The sequence below is a fragment of the Lepidochelys olivacea genome (assembly GCF_965140295.1).
Source record: "Lepidochelys olivacea isolate rLepOli2 genome assembly, chromosome: 16".
Lineage (NCBI taxonomy): Eukaryota > Metazoa > Chordata > Testudines > Cheloniidae > Lepidochelys > Lepidochelys olivacea.
The window spans coordinates 23258772-23281236 of NC_140426.1; the positions used below are offsets into that span (position 1 = coordinate 23258772).

The window sequence follows — 22465 nt, forward strand, 5'->3', positions numbered from 1 at the left end:
GTATCTAATTGCAGTGTAGACATACCCTTAGAGTACAAAAAGGGACACAAACAAAGGGTGGGAGGGCTTGGGAAAGACAAGCGTGACAAAAGCAAAAGATTGTGTGACCGCCTTCTTACTTTAAGTTAATATGTAGTCATTACAGTATGTAGGAAGCAGTGGTGGAAGGCTAATAAAAAGGATCTTTAAGGAGGGATGCAATTCAGTGTGGGTAGTATTCTTTATTCTGATTGTATATCATTGCAAGACACATAATATGAGTGCCCTATGTAAATAAAGTAGCACCCCGTTTATTTGACCCTCCATTACCTGCCTCTCTGTATTAATAGAAGAGCCAGCGCACGCAGGTACAGAAGCGGGCAATCTCTCCTATGGCCACTAGATGGCACTGCAGCTTCGCACTTTTCCATTCTCCAGTTTATGTGAATTTTTGATTATCCAATCTGGCTCTGGTCCCAATAAGATTGGATAAACTGGGTTCTGCTGTACTCCAAATATTTTATGATTTGCAAATGGCAGTACATAAAACCAGTAAGCTACACTGGTAGGATAAATTGATCTTTTAAGTTTTATATATAGTGCACATCATCTATAACTTAGCCTCTAAGCAATGGCTCCCTGCATTTTACTGGATAGGATCACAACATCTTTTTGAACTTTGATCTTTTTTAAGTTTTATGGTATTCGCCAAATGTAGGGAAAATTTATTCTTGAGCATGTCTGCATGGGGACACTCAGAAAAGTTAAGATGAACTAACTGTAGGTGTGAATTTAAAGAGCATTAAACCCTTGTGTGGGCTTTCTCCTTCAGAAATAAAGTGTCTTTTATTCACCTTAATTTAATCCTTTTAAAGGAGATTAAGCTACTGCTGACTTTTATATATTGCACATGACTGTTTGTGTCAATGCTGTGTGTCTTAGAAATTGACTTAGGCCAAGCTAACTTTGTAATGTAGCCCAAGATTAAGACTTGAATGCTAGCAAGGTTTAATTATGACCTTGTATTTATACAAAGCTTATTTTAGTCATTAATGGCATTTTCAAAGAGTAAGACAATTCACAGTAACAGAACCTGAACACACACCTGAAGTCACACCGGATGGCATTGGCCCATTGTTATGATACAAGTTGAGCAATGAAAACCTGTCATTTGAAGTGAGCTGTAGCTCACGAAAGCTCATGCTCAAATAAATTGGTTAGTCTCTAAGGTGCCACAAGTACTCCTTTTCTTTTTACATTTTCTGAGTGTTTCAACAGAGGCCTTCAGCCCTGGATCTAGGGTGACCAAATATCCTGATTTTATAGGGACAGTCCTGATATTCAGGGCTTTTTCTGTTACTCCCCCATTCCCTGTCCCGATTTTTCATACTTGCTGTCTGGTCACCCTATAGATGCCATGAACAACGATACATTTTAACAGTGCAGGACAGGCTACTTCAAAGCACTGTACTGACATCCATTTTGCATTGCATATAATATTAAATAATGTAAAATTTTCTCACTGGGTGCAGTACTTAGCTGCATAGAGGGGAAACACTAGGATTCTTTTAAACATGTCTATGTGGTTTTGGTGCAGGATTAATTCCCAAGATGCACAGAGAGTGGGCCTTGGGAATCTCCAGCGAATTTTGTGTACTTTCCCAGACTGACTGCTAGGTGGTACTATTGTGTAATGCAATAAATATTCCGCTGCCATTTCCCATAAGATGGCAGGTTAAACAGGACCAGTCACCAGTGCCTGTTTATTTTAATTTTCTTAAAAAACTGAATTCAGGGCTGGCTAAAGGTGTCATATAATATCTTTTCAAAGTGATGTCCAGAGAACAGCTATAGTGTAGACCATAGCAGTGCAGGTTTCCCTACATCACTCACTGCCCTAGAGTGACCACTTTTAGGCATGACAGAGTAGTTCAGTCTCCATGGCTATTAAATTTTGTTCCCTTGCCATGAGATTGCCAGTAAGGGTATCAATTGTGATGGAGATTCTTGTGGTGTGATCACCTGGTCAAGTCGGAAATGGACTGCGACCCAAAAACTCATGGCACATAGGACAGACAGCCATCAGGTGATAGTTTACAGGTAATCGGTCATACAGGTCACCATCCACCTCCAAAACACCTTTTAACAGAAATACATAATAACCAAACTAACAATTTTTGATAAAATAAGAATATTTTTTAACATTCAAGATTTACAACAAAATAAAGCAAATAATTTAAAAAAACATTGTCAATTTGTATTTTAGGAAGAATTTTTAAAAAAAGAAACCTAAATTCAGTAACTGTTAGAAGATGATTTTAAGCCCTTAAATTTATATAGCCAGATCTAATACTATATACAAAACTCAATATTATCTCAAACATTCCCATCTGTATTCCAGATCCAGTCCCAGAATGACACTGTTGAGGGTGTTTCCTGCTTCCCATCACTCCATGCTTATTAAAACTCAAGTCGACAGTATTTTTAAATATCCATTTAAGGTGCTCAGGTACTATGGTGCTGGAAGCCATACAAGTATCTATATACACAGGAAAATCTCTCAACATGATTCTATTTTAATATGGTACATATCAGCCTTCCAGATATAAGGCCTCACTGATGCCATTTAATAAAGAAAGAGCAGCCCCAAAATCTCCAAGAAATTTTGTAAAAGGAATTAACTTCTTTACTTAACAAAAAACTCACGCTCCACCACAAAACAAAAGAAATATTATATCCTTCCCATGTTTCTAGTATTCCGTTTAATAGTTTTGCTAGGATTTCACAGTTTCTTGGTGATAAAAATAATTTCACAATATAGTATATAAAAATACAGTAGTATGAAGTCATCACATCAACTTTCTTATGGTCATTTTATGGTCATTTTCTGGACCAGGGCTAAAACAGTTACTTTTCATACCATGATCTCATGTTCAGCTCCTAATGGACCTCTTCAAATGTGCCTCAGCATCCTTTGCACTGATTCCCACAGCACTTCTTGTGGTGTACTTCTGGCATATGAAGAGGATCGGTTGCAGAGTCCAATTTAGTGAAATGCTGGAGCCAGGGAATGGAACAAAGGCTCAGTGAAATCTCCAGAGAGCTGATAGCAATCTCTCTGTTGCTGGAAGCTACAGATATGGAATGCCTGTTCTAGGCAAACATTCTGTTAAAGCAGAGAGAAATCCAGCTGCTTGTGCCCTAACCTGATGGACTATAGAATGAGAACATCACTGAAAGAAAAACAGATGGTTCTCTGAAGACGTCCACGCAGTATGCAGCAGCAGTCAAAAAAGCAAACGGGATGTTAGGAATCATTAAAAAAGGGATAGAGAATACAACGGAGAATATCTTATTGCCCTTATATAAATCCATGGTATGCCCACATCTTGAATACTGCATAAAGATGTGGTCCCCTCATCTCAAAAAAGATATACTGGCATTAGAAAAGGTTCAGAAAAGGGCAACTAAAATGATGAGGGGTTTGGAACAGGTCCCATATGAGGAGAGATTAAAGAGGCTAGGACTTTCAGCTTGGAAAAGAGGAGACTAAGGGGGGATATGATAGAGGTATATAAAATCATGAGTGGTGTGGAGAAAGTGAATAAGGAAAAGTTATTTACTTGTTCCCATAATATAAGAACTAGGGGCCACCAAATGAAAATAATGGGTAGAAGGTTTAAAACAAATAAAAGGAAGTTCTTCTTCACTCAGCGCACAGTCAACCTGTGGAACTCCTGGCATGAGGAGGTTGTGAAGGCTAGGACTATAACAGGGTTTAAAAGAGAACTGGATAAATTCATGGAGGTTAAGTCCATTAATGGCTGTTAGCCAGGATGAATAAGGAATGGTGTCCCTCGCCTCTGTTTGTCAGAGGGTGGAGATGGATGGCAGGAGAGAGATCACTAGATCATTACCTGTTAGGTTCACTCCCTCTGGGGCACCTAGCATTGGCCACTGTTGGTAGACAGGATGCTGGGCTGGATGGACCTTTGGTCTGACCCAGTATGGCCGTTCTTATGTTCAGGGACTGTAGCCTGTTTCTGGATGGTTTAGCCACTTAGGAGTACATTTTCAAAGTGTTGTGGGTGGCATTTTAGGATCAACATAAATAGGAGTCATGTGATTAGACCTCATACTACAAGAATCTCTCTACAGTGGTTACTCTTCCCCTCCACTGCACGCCACTCAATCCCCCTTTAGCTGAATGGAGGTTGATTCAGGGCAATCATTTCTTCCATCTCTTTGGTGCCCTGTTCTTGTTCAAAAGAGGAGATGTAATAGTGCCTTTGAAACATCAAATAATCCTCAGCATCTCTATGAGGTAGGTATATATTGTAATATTCCCATTTTACAAGGGTAAATTGGAGGAAAGGATAAGCAAGTTGCCTAAAGCCACACAGCAAATCAGTACTTAGAACTCAATTGCTCCTCAGTCCCTGATCTGTACTCAGGCTGTAGACCATACCACTCTGATTATAACAAATAACAGAGGAACATGTAACTTTCTAAACACAGTGTTATACTCCAGAGACATTGAGAAATCACACTGTAGGCAGACAATGGATAACTGCAAACTCAAAAGCAGTATGACAGCTTTGCTTTTTTAAGAGATTTCTACTGTTGAGTCAAAGGCATCTTCTCCTTTTATGAAAGTGAGAAGAGATATGTAGAAGACTTGGACAGCAGCAGTGGATCTAATCAGTGTAAATTTTTTACCCAGTATTTTCCTTTCCGCCTTGCCCGCTAGCATAAATTAATTTTATTAAATCGGATTTTTACCAAATCTCTGCTGGATGTGTTTTTCATGATAAACAAGGTCAAGTGTTTTCCATCCCCTACCAATATGTTCTAAAATTACTTTATATTTACATATAATTCTCCAGCATCAGTAAATTATTCAAAAAGATGAGGAATACATTTTGGCTTATCTTGCAGTTTATGGAACTACATTTTAAAAAAATGTTAATTTTTCTACCATCTATTGGTCATGTCATGATCAGACTCTGAACTACAGCAGATTAGACTTTCCAATGCTACTCTCCCAGGATCCTTTATAAATTAGGAGTTACTTCTGACCTCATCATATTTCTTTGGCATCCATGATAACTTTACATTTTTTATATCACTATTTTTGCCAATTTTGTAATCCCAGCAGTATTCCGGAGATAACAGTTTAGTAGGCTTGTTTATAAAATAATATTTGTTTAAGTGGCTTTCATCATGCCATATTGCCTCAGTGTTCCTTTCTTTGTCTTTTTTAATGCCTTCATAACATTCCCTGGTAAGGTTGAAAACACGAAGAGGAGTACCTCCAAAGACAGCAGCATGATAATACTAGTCCCCCTGCATCAACGGAATATAAGCTGTTGACTGGGGATTTCTCTCATAAGTGAATTTCTCTTTATCTGCCTTGTAAAACCAAGCTTGGAGCTGTGCTACAGACTCATCAAGCGTCTCCAAACCATAGTCACTCTGGAAAACTTGATCCACGTCCATACAAAACAAAGTCTACTTCATACTTGATGTGGCTTTCAATAAGGTCCCCTATGGTCTTAGCGCATCATACTTATATCTTGCCATCGGCTTTCTTTATTAACTTGGAATAGTTTAGATGTCCACAGGGGTCCCAGTTCTATCAAAGGCATTTTCGAGAGATCATCCACCATAACGTAGAAAATCACTTTATGGCCAACCATGAAGAAACTGTCTGCAGATATTAAGAAGGTTTTTAAATACTTATCGAGATACCTAGAAAAAAATGGGAAAATCATTAACTTTCTTTATCTACAGTTGGGGAATAAACTAGAGTCAGTAGGCCACATTCATGTTAATGTAATCCTGTTTCAACAGTATTCCCTTAGAGCAGTGGTTCTCAAACTTTAGCAACTCAAGGATCCCCATTTTGATTTAAAATTTTGCTGCAGACCCCCAAACTCCCCACTCCACCCCTTGCCCCAAGGCCCCAGCCCTGCCCCATCTCTTCCCGCCCATGCTCCGCCCCTCCTCTTCCCTGCCTCTTTACACACCCTTCCCCGCCCTCCGAGCTTTTCCTGCATGCTGGGAAACAGTTGTTTCCCAGCTTGTAGGAGATGCTGGGAGGAAGTGGAAGGAGTTGATCAGCGTGGCCTGCGGACCCCCTGGAATACCCTCGTGGACTCCAGTTTGAGAAACGCTGCACTTGGGAACTTTTAGTGCATGCCAGCAGGGTCCGCCTGGGCCAGGTTAGTGCATAACACAGTAGTGTACACTAGAATTTACACCCCTCTGGTGCAGACTAATGCACCATGTTGACAATCCTTCAATTTCTAGAAATTATTTTTCAGAGTATTAAGCATTATGTAGCACTTCATACGTTCAAAGCATAGCTTCCATTGACCTCATTTACAAATGTGAGTGCTCAGCACTTCTGCAAGTCAGACCCCAGCATCTCAAGACAGGCACCCAGAAAATGAGGACCCAACTGAGGCAAGTTGGGTTTAAGAGAGTTGCATCACACAAACTCTGTGGTAAAGGCAGAGATAGAATCTAATTCTCCCAGGCCCCATTCAACTGCCTTAACCATGAAACTGTTCTTTCTCTTCCTGCAATACCCTGCCACATCCTCTCCATATCTTCCAACTAATTAGATTGTTGTCTGTAGGCCCCCTACCTCCTTTACTAAACAATCCTGGTTCTTCCCTTGAGCAGATCCATCCTGTGCATTGAATGGAGTAGGGGTCCTAGCATTTCTTAACTACTGAGTCCCTGATTTGCAACCTTAAGAATGTTCTTTTCATATAGGTTGTGTGTGTAATTTCCTAGGTATTTAAAAAAACAAATTGAAAAAACAAATTCCATCATGGGGCATCATATTCACACGCTCATGTTTGATCATTAGAACTGGAACCTTTAGATCCACCACACAGAACTCTGCTACTTGGTCTAACAGAGTGACTGATGGTAGTAGGTCGTCATCCTCTATGTGGACCAGCACTAGGAGGGGGATGAGACATATTTTTGCCAGTGGTTTTCACAGATATTTGCTGACAGCAGAAGAACACTGAGAATCACGGGTTCCATTCCAGGCTTTAGTGGGCATAGACTCTTCTGCCCATTTGCCCCAAAGCTTAACCTCTTCTGTTTCATGCTCTTCTGTCTCAGTCCTGTCTCTTCATTAGCCGGTCCCAGTCTCTGCTCCTCAGGCTTCTTATCCCAGTCCCCTTGCGCAGCCAGCTCCCCTCCCACCCCCTACTGATGTTCCCATTTCTCATCTCAAAGTCCCAATCTCAGTGTCCACTCAACTCCCATCAGCTCCTTGGCCCCATCTTTTTGACCAACCAGTCCCAATTCTCCCACACACACACTGGCTCACCATTAGATTTATTACGCTCACTTCTACCCCACTGGTTCCCAGTCCTACTCTTTGCCCAGCCAGTCCCTCATCCAATCTCAGTCATTTGCCCCCCAATTTCCTCCCTTGGCTTCCAGCCTCCCCCAAACTCTCAGATTCTTTTTCTCTCCCCCGCCTCTCCCCCCCACAACTACCTCAAGTTGCTTGTCCAATTTACTCCCCCATCTGGCTCTTTTCAGAGCCAGAGAGTATTTTAATGAGGCAACTTCCTCCTTCTCAGTGCCTGGGCGCCAGCTGGGGGACCACTGAGAACACAGGAGACAGTTTCCCTTGCTTTCATTTCAAGTACCAGACCCAGCTTGGCCTGCAGCTCATCAGCCACCTATAGCCCTGGTCTGCAGCACGCTCAATGTGACCAAATCTTCAGATTTTAGCTGTAAAGCTCTAGCAAATCTCTACTTAGCATGTGCGAACTGCAGTTTTTCTAAGGTTGATAACTTGTCCAAATTTGGGTAGATTTTCATGGATTAGCAAAAGGCACATCAATGACACAATGGCTATCTCCTGCCAAATTTCAAGTTCCTCCAAACCATGGAAGTGCAAGACATTCTCAAAGAAAAGGACACCACATTTTTTTAACATGGGCAAAACAACATTTTTACAAAGCTTAATTCCTGGAAACAGCTGAAACATTTTGGACAAAATTTCCAGCTAGCATGGAAAATTGCAGCCCAAACAGTTTAAATTTAGTAAAGTTATGTGGTGCTAAAAACAGTGTTTTATAATGGGAAGTGTTGGGCAATTTTATTAATTGGTGGTGTTACCAGTTCCACCTATAATGTCAAACTGTTAACTTATAACTTAATTATTAATGTTAGGGTAGTTAGTGAAGTAAAGTAAAGTTGCATCTTCATTCTACTTTATTCTTATTAAACTGTAAAAATTACTATAGTTTTAGTTGCTCCTCTTTGGGCCTGTTCTGCTCCTATTCATACCAGTTGGAACAGAATAAAGCCCTTTATTTTAAAATGTATCTATAAATGTGTGTAGCTCCAGAAAGGTTCTCAGGAACCATATGTCTTTGACCTTTGTTTTCTGGGATAGAGTGGCTCATTGGAACAACAGTATAGATTACTGGAACACAAGACTCCCTGCTTTCATGCCTCATAATTTCCAAGAACAAACAACTGTTTTTAAGGCAGCAAACCTGCCATGTTAAAATGCAAGTATCAAAAGAAACTGCCAGCATCTGCAGCCATCTCCATTTGAATCCAGACAGCATCCCTGAACTTTAAAAAGCTCTTGCAAAACCTTTTTAAATGGAACATGTTGACTTTATACTTCTGTATATTCAGAAAACCACTTCTGCCATTGATCAAAAATGTTAATGTCTTGGCTTGTAGCTGAAAAATACGGACAGAAAAGTGACTTAGTCTGAATTTACAGCAGGTGGGGGATAAAATGATTGCAGTCTTCAGATCTTGTTAACGAGCTTGAATTATCTGCTTAATGTTCAAACAGATTCCTTGGAAACCACCAGAGAGGGTAATAATAAAAGAATTTCCATGCCAGAAATTCCTCACTAGATGGAGTGGGAACATTTTAGGAAGAATTGGCTACTGGAAGTTTAGTTTGTGACTGCAATAAGTTTCTAACAACTCAACAGGATTTTTTCCTCCCTTAATTATACACTTGATAAGTGGGACAATTTGGGAAATCTGTCTGTACTCGTGATTTCTGGTTGATATTATGAAGGTGTTACTATGAAAATTGCTGTATCACTGAAAGCCTCTATATAAATGTGGAATCCACCATAGACTGGCAGGGTCGTGTCATGTCTCTGCCAAAGCAAGGACAATGGTAGGGCCATCAGCTATTCAAGGGGAAACACCTTGAGGACAATGAGCTTGCTAGTCTGGAGAGTGGAAATTCTCCAAGCAGGACAAAAAGAGGTGACAAAGTGGGCGGTTATTAAAAGGACTCAAGGGGGATGACTCAGAGCCACACAGGAAATTTTGGACAGGAGAAGAGGAGGAGATGGACCAAAGTCACAGAAGATGAGCTAGGGCAGTGGTTCTCAAAACTTTTGTACTGGTGACCCCTTTCACATAGCAAGCCTCTGTGTGCGACCCCCCCTCCCTTTTAAACTAAAAACACTTCTTTACATATTTAACACCATTATAAATGCTGGAGGCAAAGTCGGGTTTGGGGTGGAGGCTGACAGCTCGCAACCCGCCTTGTAATAACCTCACAACCCCCTGAGAGGTCCCAACCCCCAGTTTGAGAACCCCAAGGTTAGGGGGAAGAGGCTCCCTGTCTTGGAACAGAAGTTATGAAGCTGCCAGGGAAGGATCTTGGATCTCAGAGAGGACCCTGACACAAGCCCAAAGAATGCTCTGGATTAGTGAGGAAACTGAGGCAGGAAATGCATATAATGTTTATTATTTTTGTATAGATGTCTATTTCTTTTACTATTAAAGAGCAATAGCACGTTAGAATGTTGTGCAAAGTGTCTTATGTTTCACGTTATACCTATCACATTGCTCTTGAAGTTATAAATGGTAAATCAGAAGATTCACATGGTGGAGTTCTGGGAGAGGGTGTGTTTAAGAGATTGCAGGGGCAGTCTGAGGGCTCAGCACTGGTTCCAGGGAGTGACCAGGTCTTTTGTTGCACTGCCTCCTGAGAGCTGCACCCCAAAAATGTGCTCAGAGACCCTAAGACAGGGGCATAGCCGTGGCTCCATTAAGACTCTGAGGGCTTAAAACATGAGATTCAGCAGCTGGATCCCCTTACAGCTGTTTGACAAGAGGCCAAAAGTGGGTGCTGGACTATACCTGTAACAATAAGAAACAGAAGAAAGCCAAGAGAGGTTTTAATTTTTTCCCTGGAAAAGTGAGAATAGATTTTGGTTAACAAATTTACATAATTTTTCTGTTCTTATCTGCTTTAAAAATTGTTAAATAGAAGCAGCCAAGGGGCTGAATTTTAGCATGTTCAGAAGATAACTGTGGGCTGTTAAATAAGTTTTATTAAATCCAATCCCTTGTCCTTATGAAGGCAAAAATTCCACTGAGTTTGAGAGATTTGAGAGACTTCTGTAGAAGTTCAGGGTCACACCCATTCCCAAAGCTGAAATTCTTGCATCAGTATTAACTCTCCTTTATGTCCCTGGCAGAGCCTGTACTTACATAATCTTTTCTTGAATTCTGATCTCTTTACTTTTGTTTTTTAATAGTCAGCTTATTAGCCACAGTACTGTGTTGAAGCAGAGTGTTCTAGAGACAGTTTCTCTCCTCCATCAAATGTAGTTACAGCCCATATATGATCTGTTAGAGATATCTGATCAATATATGGTTTATAGATACCAGTTGCTGTTTCTGTATTGTCTTAATTAATAAGTATGTGATTACTGTTTGTAGATGAGTTTTCTTCCCCTATGGAGAAAACACTGAGGACAATTTGTGTAGTGGTCACTAGTCTTCTTTGATGGCAGTTGATTTTCTTGCCTGAATCAGGTCTTTGGAGGCTTTGGAATTGTCCTGGGGACAAAATTTTTCAGCACAGTCCTGTGAGGGAAAGTGCTCTGCTGGAGTTCTTGGGGGTAAACTAATTTCAGACATCTCAGAGGGACAACGCTAGCATTCATAGTTGTATCATTTGCAGTCACTGGCATCTAATGCTCATGTTATAAAATAAATACAGTGGAGATTTAACCCACATCCAAAGTGTCTCATTTGGTTCTGCCTAGAAGGGGGAACCCCTCCATTCCACATGGAAGGGCCTCTGTCAGGTTCAGAGATGTGTGGCAACAGGGAGTAGAGATAGGAAGGTGCTGCTTTGCACAGCATTGTGCCTTGCAGAATGCAAGATTTCAGCAGATTAGTGTTCTCTTTTGGTCTTTACACAAGAAACGTAACAGGAAGGAACCACACAGGCATGGTGGGATCAAAATAACTGTTTACACCAACTATATACAACATGCAAGGCCTAGTTACATATACTCGTACTCTGGCAGGGTTCTATGAAACTTAGAAGACGCTGTACCCCTAGACGTTTCAAAAACAATTTAAAGGGATATTATCCAAGTCATATACATTACAGGAAATAATGGTGAATTACGTCTCCAAAGAAGAGCTGTGGGGGACCCCATGCAATCTTAGTATGGCTCCTGCTAGAGCCGTCTGTCTGGGAGGAGAAGCGGACAAGCGGAGTGGCAGGTATTCCTGCAGGATGACTCCTATCTCTATGAAGACCTCTAACGTTGGGAAGGGCCATGGCCTCCAACTCCTCCAGAGGTGATGGGTATAGAAAAACTGTGAGGTTTTTGCAAGGGGAGGGTTTTGACTCCACATTGACTTTTCTTACACCAGTCCTGCCTTTTTTAAAAATCACTTGGCTTTAATAAAGTTCCAGTTCATGATTATGGAACCTTGACATGGCTCAGAACTACTGAACAGTAACTATAAAACAGGAGTAGTAGGATTTGAAGAAAGTCAGGGGAGGAAGAATGGACACTGGATCTTACACTTCTCAAACAAGATGAGCTGGGGAAGCTGCATTATTTTACAACTTTAGTGTGCTGCTCCTGCTACAACCCCACCCTTCTGTCTTCTCAGTGTAAATTGCATCATCTACCATCTGTCACTTCTGAATTTGGTCCTGTAATATTTCATAATAAACTCCAAACTGTGCAGTCTGAGAAAATTAAACTTCTTGGGTGCTTGTGATTCAAGATTGTCTCAACCATTGCATGTCTGATATATAAAGAGTGGGTATATAAATGTATGTACATAATATAGAATTGTGTGTGCTTGAAAAGTGTTACATATCCATGTCAACATGTAACAGACTGAATAATTAAGAAAACTTTCTTAGAATAACAAGAAAATAGTGGAAAATAAACCAGCAGTTAGGTTCTAAACTTTTAGAAGTCTGAGCTTTTGGGGTTTTTTTTAAAAGAGGAAATAGTGGTTGATTTTAAAAAATGGCAACCATATTTTGAATAAATCAAAACAAAAAAAAATTTGTTTTTGACTTTGAGCCATATAATGCAGAATTTCTGAGTAGAGAAAACATTACAGTTTAGTTATAATTACCTTCTAAAACTTGCTATTTATAGTATGCTAACAGGTAAATACAATTTCGTTTTACACAATAATATTTAAGAAGTGGGGTACATGCAAGTGCTGTGTATACTCTATACCAGGGGTTCTCAAACTGGGGGTCGGGAGGTTATTACATGCGGGGTCGCAAGCTGTCAGCCTCCACCCCAAACCCGCTTTGCATCCAGCATTTATAATGGTGTTAAATATATTGAGTGTTTTTAATTTATAAGGGCGGGTCATACTCAGAGGCTTGTTATTTGAAAGGGGTCACTAGTACAAAAGTTTGAGAACCACTGTTCTATACAAAGGAAATCTTCTAAGAGTTCTACCCTCTGTTTTTCATCAGATGTTCTTCTTACATGCCTGTGGCACATAAGCTAATATAGACAGATGGTTATAAGGTATATTATGGAAAATATGCTTGTATTCTCAATATGAGCCCCTTACGTTATTGCATTAACCATATCACGTTGGCCATCTCTGCTCCTGTATATATGCCACAATAAGTAGAGATGAAATTGAAATCTTTTTACATTAGAGTATGTTGTGAAGAAAGAGGGAAGAAAAAAGTGAGCCAAACCTGATGCAATCTTCAAACCTGGGCAAGCCCAATGTAGTTAATAGGGGTTTGTCAGCATGTAGCCTGTTATAGTCCAGCATGCAATATTCAGTTTATTCTGACATGGAGAGGGATTCAGCAATTTTTAAAAAGAGACTAAGATTTCAAGTCAACCGGAGAAATGCCTTAAATATTAGGCTTCATTTTCCATATATTAATGTATTTATAAAAAATCAAATGACAGCAGGAGCAGTAATACTGAGTCCAATTGTTGTGTGTGTCAAAGGGTTAGATAGCTCATTAGAAGATAGCACAAGTGAAGAGTTAAGAATCTGGATTTTTGAGATCATGCTTTGAGAAATGTCTCCTTATGGAAAGTGGAGGGGGTACCTACAGAACTGCAAGAAGAGGAAGGGTATTATTGCTTGGCTACTATGGACCATGCCATGCTGATTCAGAAATTAAAGTTTTGGCTAAAGCCAAAGTATTTATTCTGGAAGTGCCATCCCTAATTCATTTTCAATAATTTACTTGCTCTTTGCATTATTAGCAAAAGTTTTTGTAAAGTACTGTAAAAAGCAATTTCAGAAAGAAAAATCTCAGCAGGTTTCTCTAATGCTGTGAGTGGCAACTTTATGGGCAATTTATGTAAACTGTACAGTGCTCAAATAAAAAGCCCAACAGGCTACTCGCACTATGAGCTCTGAATACCGCACAGGACGGAATACCAAGAAATGGAGTTGTCATAAATATAAAGGGAAGGGTAAACCCCTTTGAAATCCCTCCTGGCCAGGGGAAAGCTCCTCTCACCTGTAAAGGGTTAAGAAGCTAAAGGTAACCTCGCTGGCACGTGACCAAAATGACCAATGAGGAGACAAGATACTTTCAAAAGCTGGGAGGAGGGAGAGAAACAAAGGGTCTGTGTGTCTGTCTATATGCTGGTTTCTGCTGGGGATAGACCAGGAATGGAGTCTTAGAACTTTTAGTAAGTAATCTAGCTAGGTATGTGTTAGATTATGATTTCTTTAAATGGCTGAGAAAAGAATTGTGCTGAATAGAATAACTATTTCTGTCTGTGTATCTTTTTTGTAACTTAAGGTTTTGCCTAGAGGGGTTCTCTATGTTTTTGAATCTAATTACCCTGTAAGATATCTACCATCCTGATTTTACAGGGGTAATTTCTTTATTTCTATTTACTTCTATTTTTATTAAAAGTCTTCTTGTAAGAATCATAGAATCATAGAATATCAGGGTTGGAAGGGACCCCAGAAGGTCATCTAGTCCAACCCCCTGCTCAAAGCAGGACCAATTCCCAGTTAAATCATCCCAGCCAGGGCTTTGTCAAGCCTGACCTTAAAAACCTCTAAGGAAGGAGATTCTACCACCTCCCTAGGTAACTCATTCCAGTGTTTCACCACCCTCTTAGTGAAAAAGTTTTTCCTAATATCCAATCTAAACCTCCCCCACTGCAACTTGAGACCATTACTCCTCGTTCGGTCATCTGCTACCATTGAGAACAGTCTAGAGCCATCCTCTTTGGAACCCCCTTTCAGGTAGTTGAAAGCAGCTATCAAATCCCCCCTCATTCTTCTCTTCTGCAGGCTAAACAATCCCAGCTCCCTCAGCCTCTCCTCATAACTCATGTGTTCCAGTCCCCTAATCATTTTTGTTGCCCTTCGCTGGACTCTCTCCAATTTATCCACATCCTTCTTGAAGTGTGGGGCCCAAAACTGGACACGGTACTCCAGATGAGGCCTCACCAATGTCGAATAGAGGGGAACGATCACGTCCCTCGATCTGCTCGCTATGCCCCTACTTATACATCCCAAAATGCCATTGGCCTTCTTGGCAACAAGGGCACACTGCTGACTCATATCCAGCTTCTCGTCCACTGTCACCCCTAGGTCCTTTTCCGCAGAACTGCTGCCTAGCCATTCGGTCCCTAGTCTGTAGCTGTGCATTGGGTTCTTCCGTCCTAAGTGCAGGACCCTGCACTTATCCTTATTGAACCTCATCAGATTCCTTTTGGCCCAATCTTCCAATTGGTCTAGGTCCTTCTGTATCCTATCCCTCCCCTCCAGCGTATCTACCACTCCTCCCAGTTTAGTATCATCCGCAAATTTGCTGAGAGTGCAATCCACACCATCCTCCAGATCATTTATGAAGATATTGAATAAAACCGGCCCCAGGACCGACCCTTGGGGCACTCCACTTGATACCGGCTGCCAACTAGACATGGAGCCATTGATCACTACCCGTTGAGCCCGACAATCTAGCCAGCTTTCTACCCACCTTATAGTGCATTCATCCAGCCCATACTTCCTTAACTTGGTGACAAGAATACTATGGGAGACCGTGTCAAAAGCTTTGCTAAAGTCAAGAAACAATACATCCACTGCTTTCCCTTCATCCACAGAACCAGTAATCTCATCATAAAAGGCGATTAGATTAGTCAGGCATGACCTTCCCTTGGTGAATCCATGCTGGAACTGAATGCTTTTTCATTGTTCTCAGATCCAAGGGTTTGGGTCTGTGGTCACCTATGCAAATTGGTTAGGCTTTTTATCCAACATTTCCCAGGAAAGGGGGGGTGCAAGTGTTGGGAGGATTGTTCATTGTTCTTAAGATCCAAGGGTCTGGGTCTGTAGTCACCTAGGCAAATTGGTGAGGCTTTTTACCAAACCTTGTCCAGGAAGTGGGGTGCAAGGTTTTGGGAAGTATTTTGGGGGGAAAGACGCGTCCAAACAGCTCTTCCCCAGTAACCAGTATTAGTTTGGTGATGGTAGCGGCCAATCCAAGGACAACAGGTGGAATATTTTGTACCTTGGGGAAGTTTTGACCTAAGCTGGTAAAGATAAGCTTAGGAGGTTTTTCATGCAGGTCCCCACATCTGTACCCTAGAGTTCAGAGTGGGGAAGGAACCTTGACAGGAGTTCTAAACCGGGTTCTGATACCCGCTCTTTCTGTGGCTTTGACCACTCACAACCTCTCTGTCTCCGTTCCCCCATCTTTGAAGTGGGAACAATGATCCCTTGCTTCAAGGAGTATTGTAAGAAATAGCTAAAGTTTGCAAAGCACTCTGAAGTTGAAAAATGCACACATAACCTAAGTATTGTTATGAAAATATAGCATCTTAAACTTGGAAGTTTAAATATAGACTTTAGTCTTCTAAATATTTTTAACACTGCTAGCTGTCAGCTCCTCACCTGGCATCTTACTATCCACCTCTTCTCATCTCCTGTTGCTCCTCCCAAGCCTTACTGCCTTCTTTCTCTGCTTTTCCCCTCACTCTTTCATGGGAGTCCCTCCTCTTGTCCTCTAAGATATACTTCCATCCTTTCCTCCTTAAAACCTACTTCTTCCACACCCTTATACTGCTCTTTCATCCAAATCTGAATGCCAGCCCTGATATTTCTGTTCATAACCTTATATGTTCCACACAGGTGGGACCACATCACCTTGTTCATTTTAAAAAGTGCTGTGCACATTTAAGCATTTTATAACAGTGGAAAGGCTTCTAATTTCCTTGCTGTAAATTACAGCATGCTGGTTTTCTGTAGCACTCCCAAGGTTTAAAAATAAGTCCAGAGTAGTAACTAGCAGTACTTACTTCCTGATGGCAAAAACTGTCAAACCCACCGTGACGTTTCTCTTGCTATAATAGTCTTCTAGCACAGATCTCTTGAATGTACCATCCCATACAATTGGGGCAGACCAGTCAGTCAAAGTTGATACCTCTGGTCGCGCACTGCATGAAAGAATGAAAGAACCAACAGATTACCAAAAGTTAGCAGGAAGTGAGTCCCCCAAGAATATAGAGACAGGTGATTTCTGCATTCTCTCTTCCTTATTTTCAGAAATGTTTCTACATTACTCAGTTCTGCAGTCTTAGGATGGGTGGCAAGACATGATTAGGTTATGCATTTTATTTATTCAGGTTCTGTTTACATTGTATGTTATTTATTCTTTCCGTAGCACCTTTAGGTGGGCTAGGCACTTTAAAGATATGTAAGAAAAAAAAAAGACATCAGCACAGAGGGCAGTGGAGAATGCAACAAAAAAGCAAAATGATTGGGCAATTGAGCAGCACCCTCATTTTATAAATTCCAAGGGGCTCTGTAGTTTAACATAAGCCAAATTAAAAAGTAAAAGGGTGGAAATGCTAGCCCACAGAACAGAGTGAGGTTGCTTGGCATAATGGAAGAGTGAGGCTTTTCCAGGTTTGAGGAGGTTACAGATTCTGAGTGTATGATGTGCCCAGAGCTACGGATAGGACCATTTTAATTAAATCCTAATCAATCCATTCACAAGAGGAAGTGGTGAGAGAGCCAAGAAGTAGGCAAGGGGTTGCCCCATATAAGACTTCTATGGTGAGATTGAGTTTGATCTTGCTGAAGAATGAGACATGAACCCAATGGAGAGATTTGAGAACTGGGATCCACTAGGTGAAGTGGTCAGTATTGGGCAAGATAGTTTTAGCTGCACTATGGTGAATAGGCCAGAACAGGGGGAGAAAATAGATGTGGAGATCAAAGAAGAGACAGCACTATTTCCTTAGCAGATGACTCACCCTGACCAACAGTAAGATTCTCCCTCCCCTTCCTCCACCAAAAGTAATTTGCTGCTTGGCTCTTATCCTAAGTGTGGTAATGATGATGATGGGCGATCACTCGTTACCGAGTATGATCATCTTCCATGGGAGTTATGGATCCTCTGGTGGCTAATAAGACCAATCCTTGAACCACAAGTTCTATTGCAATGATGGCAGATGTTTTCAGGCTCAGCAGGAGGCTGTTGACCATGACTGGAAGTCAGTCTCTCCTTCCTTCTGTGTTTCTTGAACTTGTTCGCCAACAAGCTGAAGAGGACAAAATGCAGGGGACCATCATGTAAGACTTCACCCCATTTTAAGCAATCCTGGGCAAGTGTCTCCCAAGTGTCAATGTCAATATTACACGTTTTTAGGTTGTCCTTCAATAAGTCCTTATATCAATTCCGTTGTCCACCCACGTTACAGTACCCTTCTTTCAGCTGAGAGAACAGGACCTGTTTTGGGAGGCAATGGTCTGGCATCCGGACAATGTGTCCAGTCCAGCGGAATTGCTGACAGATGATCATTGCCTCGATACTGGTGGTCATTGCCTCTTCCAGGACACTAACATTGGTGCACCTGTCTTCCCATTTGATCTTCAGAATCTTACGAAGGACTTTCGAGTGGTGTCTATAGGTTGTCCAAGTTTTGGACCCATACAATAGTATTGGGAGACTAACGTCATGATAAACAAGAAGCTTGGTGTCTGTTCGAATGTCGTGATCTTCAAAAATCCTGTGCCGTAACCGAGAAAAGGCTACACTGGCACAGCTCAGGCAATGTTGAATTTCTGCATCAATATCTGCCTTGGATGAAAGATGACTTCCAAGGTAGAGGAAATGATCGACATTCTGCAGTGCCACTCCATTGATTTTTGATAGATGGGGCGTGTAATACCTTATTTGGAGAGGGCTGATAGAGCACTTTAGTCTTCTTGATATTAAGAGTGAGACCAAGACATGCGTAAGCATCGGCAAACACATTCAAGATAGTTTGAAGATCTTTCTCAGAGTGGGCAAAGATTGTGTTGTAATCAGCATACTGGAGTTCCACAATAGATGTTGTGGAGATCTTACTCTTGGCTTTCATCCTGCTAAGCCTGAACAGCTTTCCATCCATTTTGTAAGTGATTTCAACGCCAGCGGTAAACTTCCCAGCAACTAGGTAAAGAATGACGGTGATGAAAACCGCAAAAATGGTTGGAGCGATGATACTGCCTTGTTTTACTCCTATTTGTACTTTGAAAGGTTTGCTCTGGGAGCCAGTGCTGCTCAGAACAGTCGCTTTCATGTTATAATGAAGCAATTTTAGGACATTGATGTATTTATCGGGACATCCAATCTTAGAGAGTACAGTCCAGAGGACACGGCGATTCACTGAATCAAAGGCTTTAGTTAAATCAATAAAAGCCATGTACAGTGGTTGGTTTTGCTCCTGACACTTTTCTCGCAGCTGCCGTGCTTTGAAGGTTATATCCACAGTTCCACGACATGGTCGGAAACCACTCTGTGACTCCGGTAAAATTTCTTCTGACAGGGGCAGAAGGCGAGTTGCAAGGATCCGCGCCAGAACTTTGCCTGCAATGGCTAGGAGGGAGATACCACGACAATTTCCACAATCTGCTTTATCCTCTTTCTTGAAGAGAGTGACAATCAGGGCATCCCTCATTTCACTGGGTATCTCCTCCTTTATCCAGATTTTAAGGATAAGCAGGTAAAGCTACCGAATTTGCTCTGGTCCACCGTCTTTAAAAATTTCAGTGGGGATCCCATCTAGACCTGCTGCCTTGTTGTTCTTTATCTGCTTGGTGGCATTGTGTACCTCAGACAAATTAGGAGGTCTCTGAGCTCATCCCTAAATGGTCGTTGAGGGATTTACTCAAGGACTTCATCTGCAACCATAGAATTACGGTTAAGGAGAGCTTCAAAATGTTCTTTCCAGCAAGAATTGATGGCTTCGTTGTCCTTCAGAAGTGTGGTTCCATCCTTAGAGAGAAGAAGATTCATACCATGGCAAATTGGCTCATAAAACAGCCTTGGTGGCACTAAAGAAACCACATGTATTGTGGATGTCCATGAGATGTTGGAGTTCTTGCGCTTTCTCAGTCCACCATTTATTCTTGAGTACTCTGGTTTTATGTTGGACTTCTGCCCGGGCCTTGGCATGGGCTTCTCTCTATATATTACAATTTATGTCATTCAGCCAAGCACAAAATGCCATTCCTTTCTCATTAACGAGTTGCTCAATTTCAGCATCATTCTCATTAAACCAGTCCTGATGTTTTCTGGTTTGGTAGCCTATGGTTTCCTCACAGGCATTGATGATTACAGCTTTCAACTGGCTCCAGTGTTCCTCAATTTCTTCTGGAAACTCTGATGGCAGCTTTTCTTCTCAGACTGCTTGGAAGTGGTCACGCTTAATAGGTGCCTTCAAATCTTGAATCTTCAACTTGCGCCTGACCTGCTTCTTTTGCAGCCTCCATTTGGGAGCGATCTTAATTTTCATTGTGGTTCGAATAAGGCGATGATCAGTCCAACAGTCATCAGCACTTGTCATTGTTCCTGTGAGAAGTACGTCGCTATGATCTTGGGCACAAACTATAATGTAGTCGAGGAGATGCCAGTGCTTTGACTGTGGATGTCTCCAAAATGTTTTGAACTTTTCCTTTTGTGGGAAGAGAGTGTTCGTAATAATAAGTTCATGTTCAGCACACTTGGTCAGGAGCAGAATTCCATTTGAATTGCTTTTGCCGACTCCTTCTTTCCCGATTGTTCCCTTCCACAGGTCTGAGTCTCGTCCCACACATGCATTGAAATCCCCCAGAAGGATGTTCTTGTCTTCTGTAGGGGTCGCCAATAAGTTGGTTTCCAACTGAGAATAAAAATCTTCCTTTACATTCTCATCGGCATCCAGTGTTGGTGCCTAGGTGCTCAAAATAGTTGCCTGTTGATTTTTGGTGAGCCTCAATCGGAGTGTCATAAACCGCTCATTGATGCCAACTGGTACCTCAGAGACGCACCTTACAAGTTTTTTCTTTATAGCAAAGCCCACTCCATGCAATCAAGATTCATCAATAGATTTTCTTCCAGAAATAGGTGTATCCTCGTTTCTTCTCCCTCATCTGTCCCTCATCAGCTCTTCTAGTTTCAGACAAAGCAGCAATACTGATGTTAAACTGACTCAATTCACAAGCAATAATGGCTGTATGTTGCTCTGGTCGGTCGCTGTTTGAGTTGTCCATCAGGGTATGTAAGTTCCAAAGTTGAAGAGTTTCTTACATTTTCGACCGCTGAGGTGGTGATCCTGCTGGATGCGGCTATCCAGCCAGGAAAAACAGAGGCAAGACTATTTTTAGGGTACCTTTTCTAACCCCCTCCCCAAGTGGGGCGAGCAGAATGGATCCTAAAAAGGACTGCTCAGTCGTGGGTGCAGCTGCCGAGATGCTCGATCCGCCTCAAATCTCGAGCAAGATGATTGTAATATACACCCACCGCCTGTGTGTCAGTCTGTAACTAGGAACTTCCGGATTTCACTGTCCTGTTCCCATCGCCACTCACCGATTGCCACCGGACTTTTGACTTGTGCAATATTATTTTTCCCAAAAATTGGAAGATGCCTGTCTAGGACTTGTTTTTTCCTCTCCATGGATCACCACCTTTTAGTGGTGGAGAGGCTTGCGTGTCTCAATGACCCAGAGAGCGATGCTGCCTGGAGTAATGTACTCCCTTAGAGCTACCCATGGCACAACAGTCAAGGGCAAGGGTTCCAGACAAAGTGTGATCCAAGAAGTCCCTAACAGCAGAACAGAGGGAGGATAACTGCACAATGGAAGTGAAATTGTTGTGTAATGTTACGACTGTGAAGGTGGATGAAGACTGCAGCAAATAGAGGCTGTCCAAACATCATGGTGCCCATGCCATTGGTTTCAAGTTCCCTATCTATCAAGGATAGTGTGCTGACTGTTGTGCACCAGTCTCCCCCACCAGTGTGGCAATGCATACTTGCCATCCCTATTAACTATAGGAGTGTATAGGTGAACCCTGTATCAGCAAGATACTTAAGTACTTTGCTGAATCCAGGCTTTAGTCTCTGCAGGGCAGATGTTCCACATCACATTAAGCATTGGCAGTAGGCCTCTGTGCACATAATTTGGAGACATGAGGAACAGTTTTATTCATAAGCACGTTGCCTGGGATTAGTCTCCCCTAAAGCATCAAACTTGAAATAAAACCTGAATGTTCATCTGGCTAACATTTCTCACTGTTATGACTGTCTGTACTTAATTTTAGCTGGATATTTTTGTATTGTGAGATTGTTTTTCAGTGGAAACAGAACTTTTTTTTTTTTTTTTTTTCAAATCAATATCAAGATAGGAATGTGCTAAGAGTGGGCCCATATATCAGCATTCTGTATTTGGGACCATGTTGCTCATAGGCCTATCTAGCCACAGATAGACATTGAAAGGTACACTTGTAAAATTTCTTATCATTGGGCTGCCAGAAGTGGGGGAAGGTGCATGCACATGTTCTCTCACTCTATAGCAAACATACACTTACTGAGCACCTCTAAAAATGCTTTACAAAATAAGTATTTAGAATCTATTTTGCAAATGAGGAAACTAAGGCACCATGCTGACAGGTAAAGTTTTCAAAATTATGTAAGAGCAGGTTTTTAAAGGTATCTAGCAATTGCATAAAGATGCTGATAAATGTCTTGTGAGATTTTCAGACTGCCTACGCACTGAACTCCCATTGAAATCAATTATAGTTTGGACATGTAGGTGCTATTGAAAAGTTCCACTTGGAACCTATCTAAATATAGTACTTTCAAAAAATTGAGCCCTAATTAACTTAGGCTACCAAGTCCTATTGACATTGGGTTTCACAGTGAGCAGC

The 22465-nt window shown here is 41.5% G+C and overlaps 1 protein-coding gene across 1 annotated transcript in view; it reads right to left on the reverse strand.

The window, feature by feature from the left end:
- Positions 1 to 5040: 5040 nt before the first annotated feature.
- The window catches only part of LOC311532182 (N-acetyllactosaminide alpha-1,3-galactosyltransferase-like), a gene marked incomplete at its 3' end in the record, with an annotated part of 36260 nt that continues 18835 nt past the window's right edge, over positions 5041 to 22465 (reverse strand). The window contains 5 exon segments of the mRNA XM_084650434.1: positions 5041 to 5316; positions 5320 to 5485; positions 5487 to 5537; positions 5539 to 5730; positions 16590 to 16727. Coding sequence (XP_084506560.1) covers positions 5041 to 5316; positions 5320 to 5485; positions 5487 to 5537; positions 5539 to 5730; positions 16590 to 16727 — 823 coding nt within the window.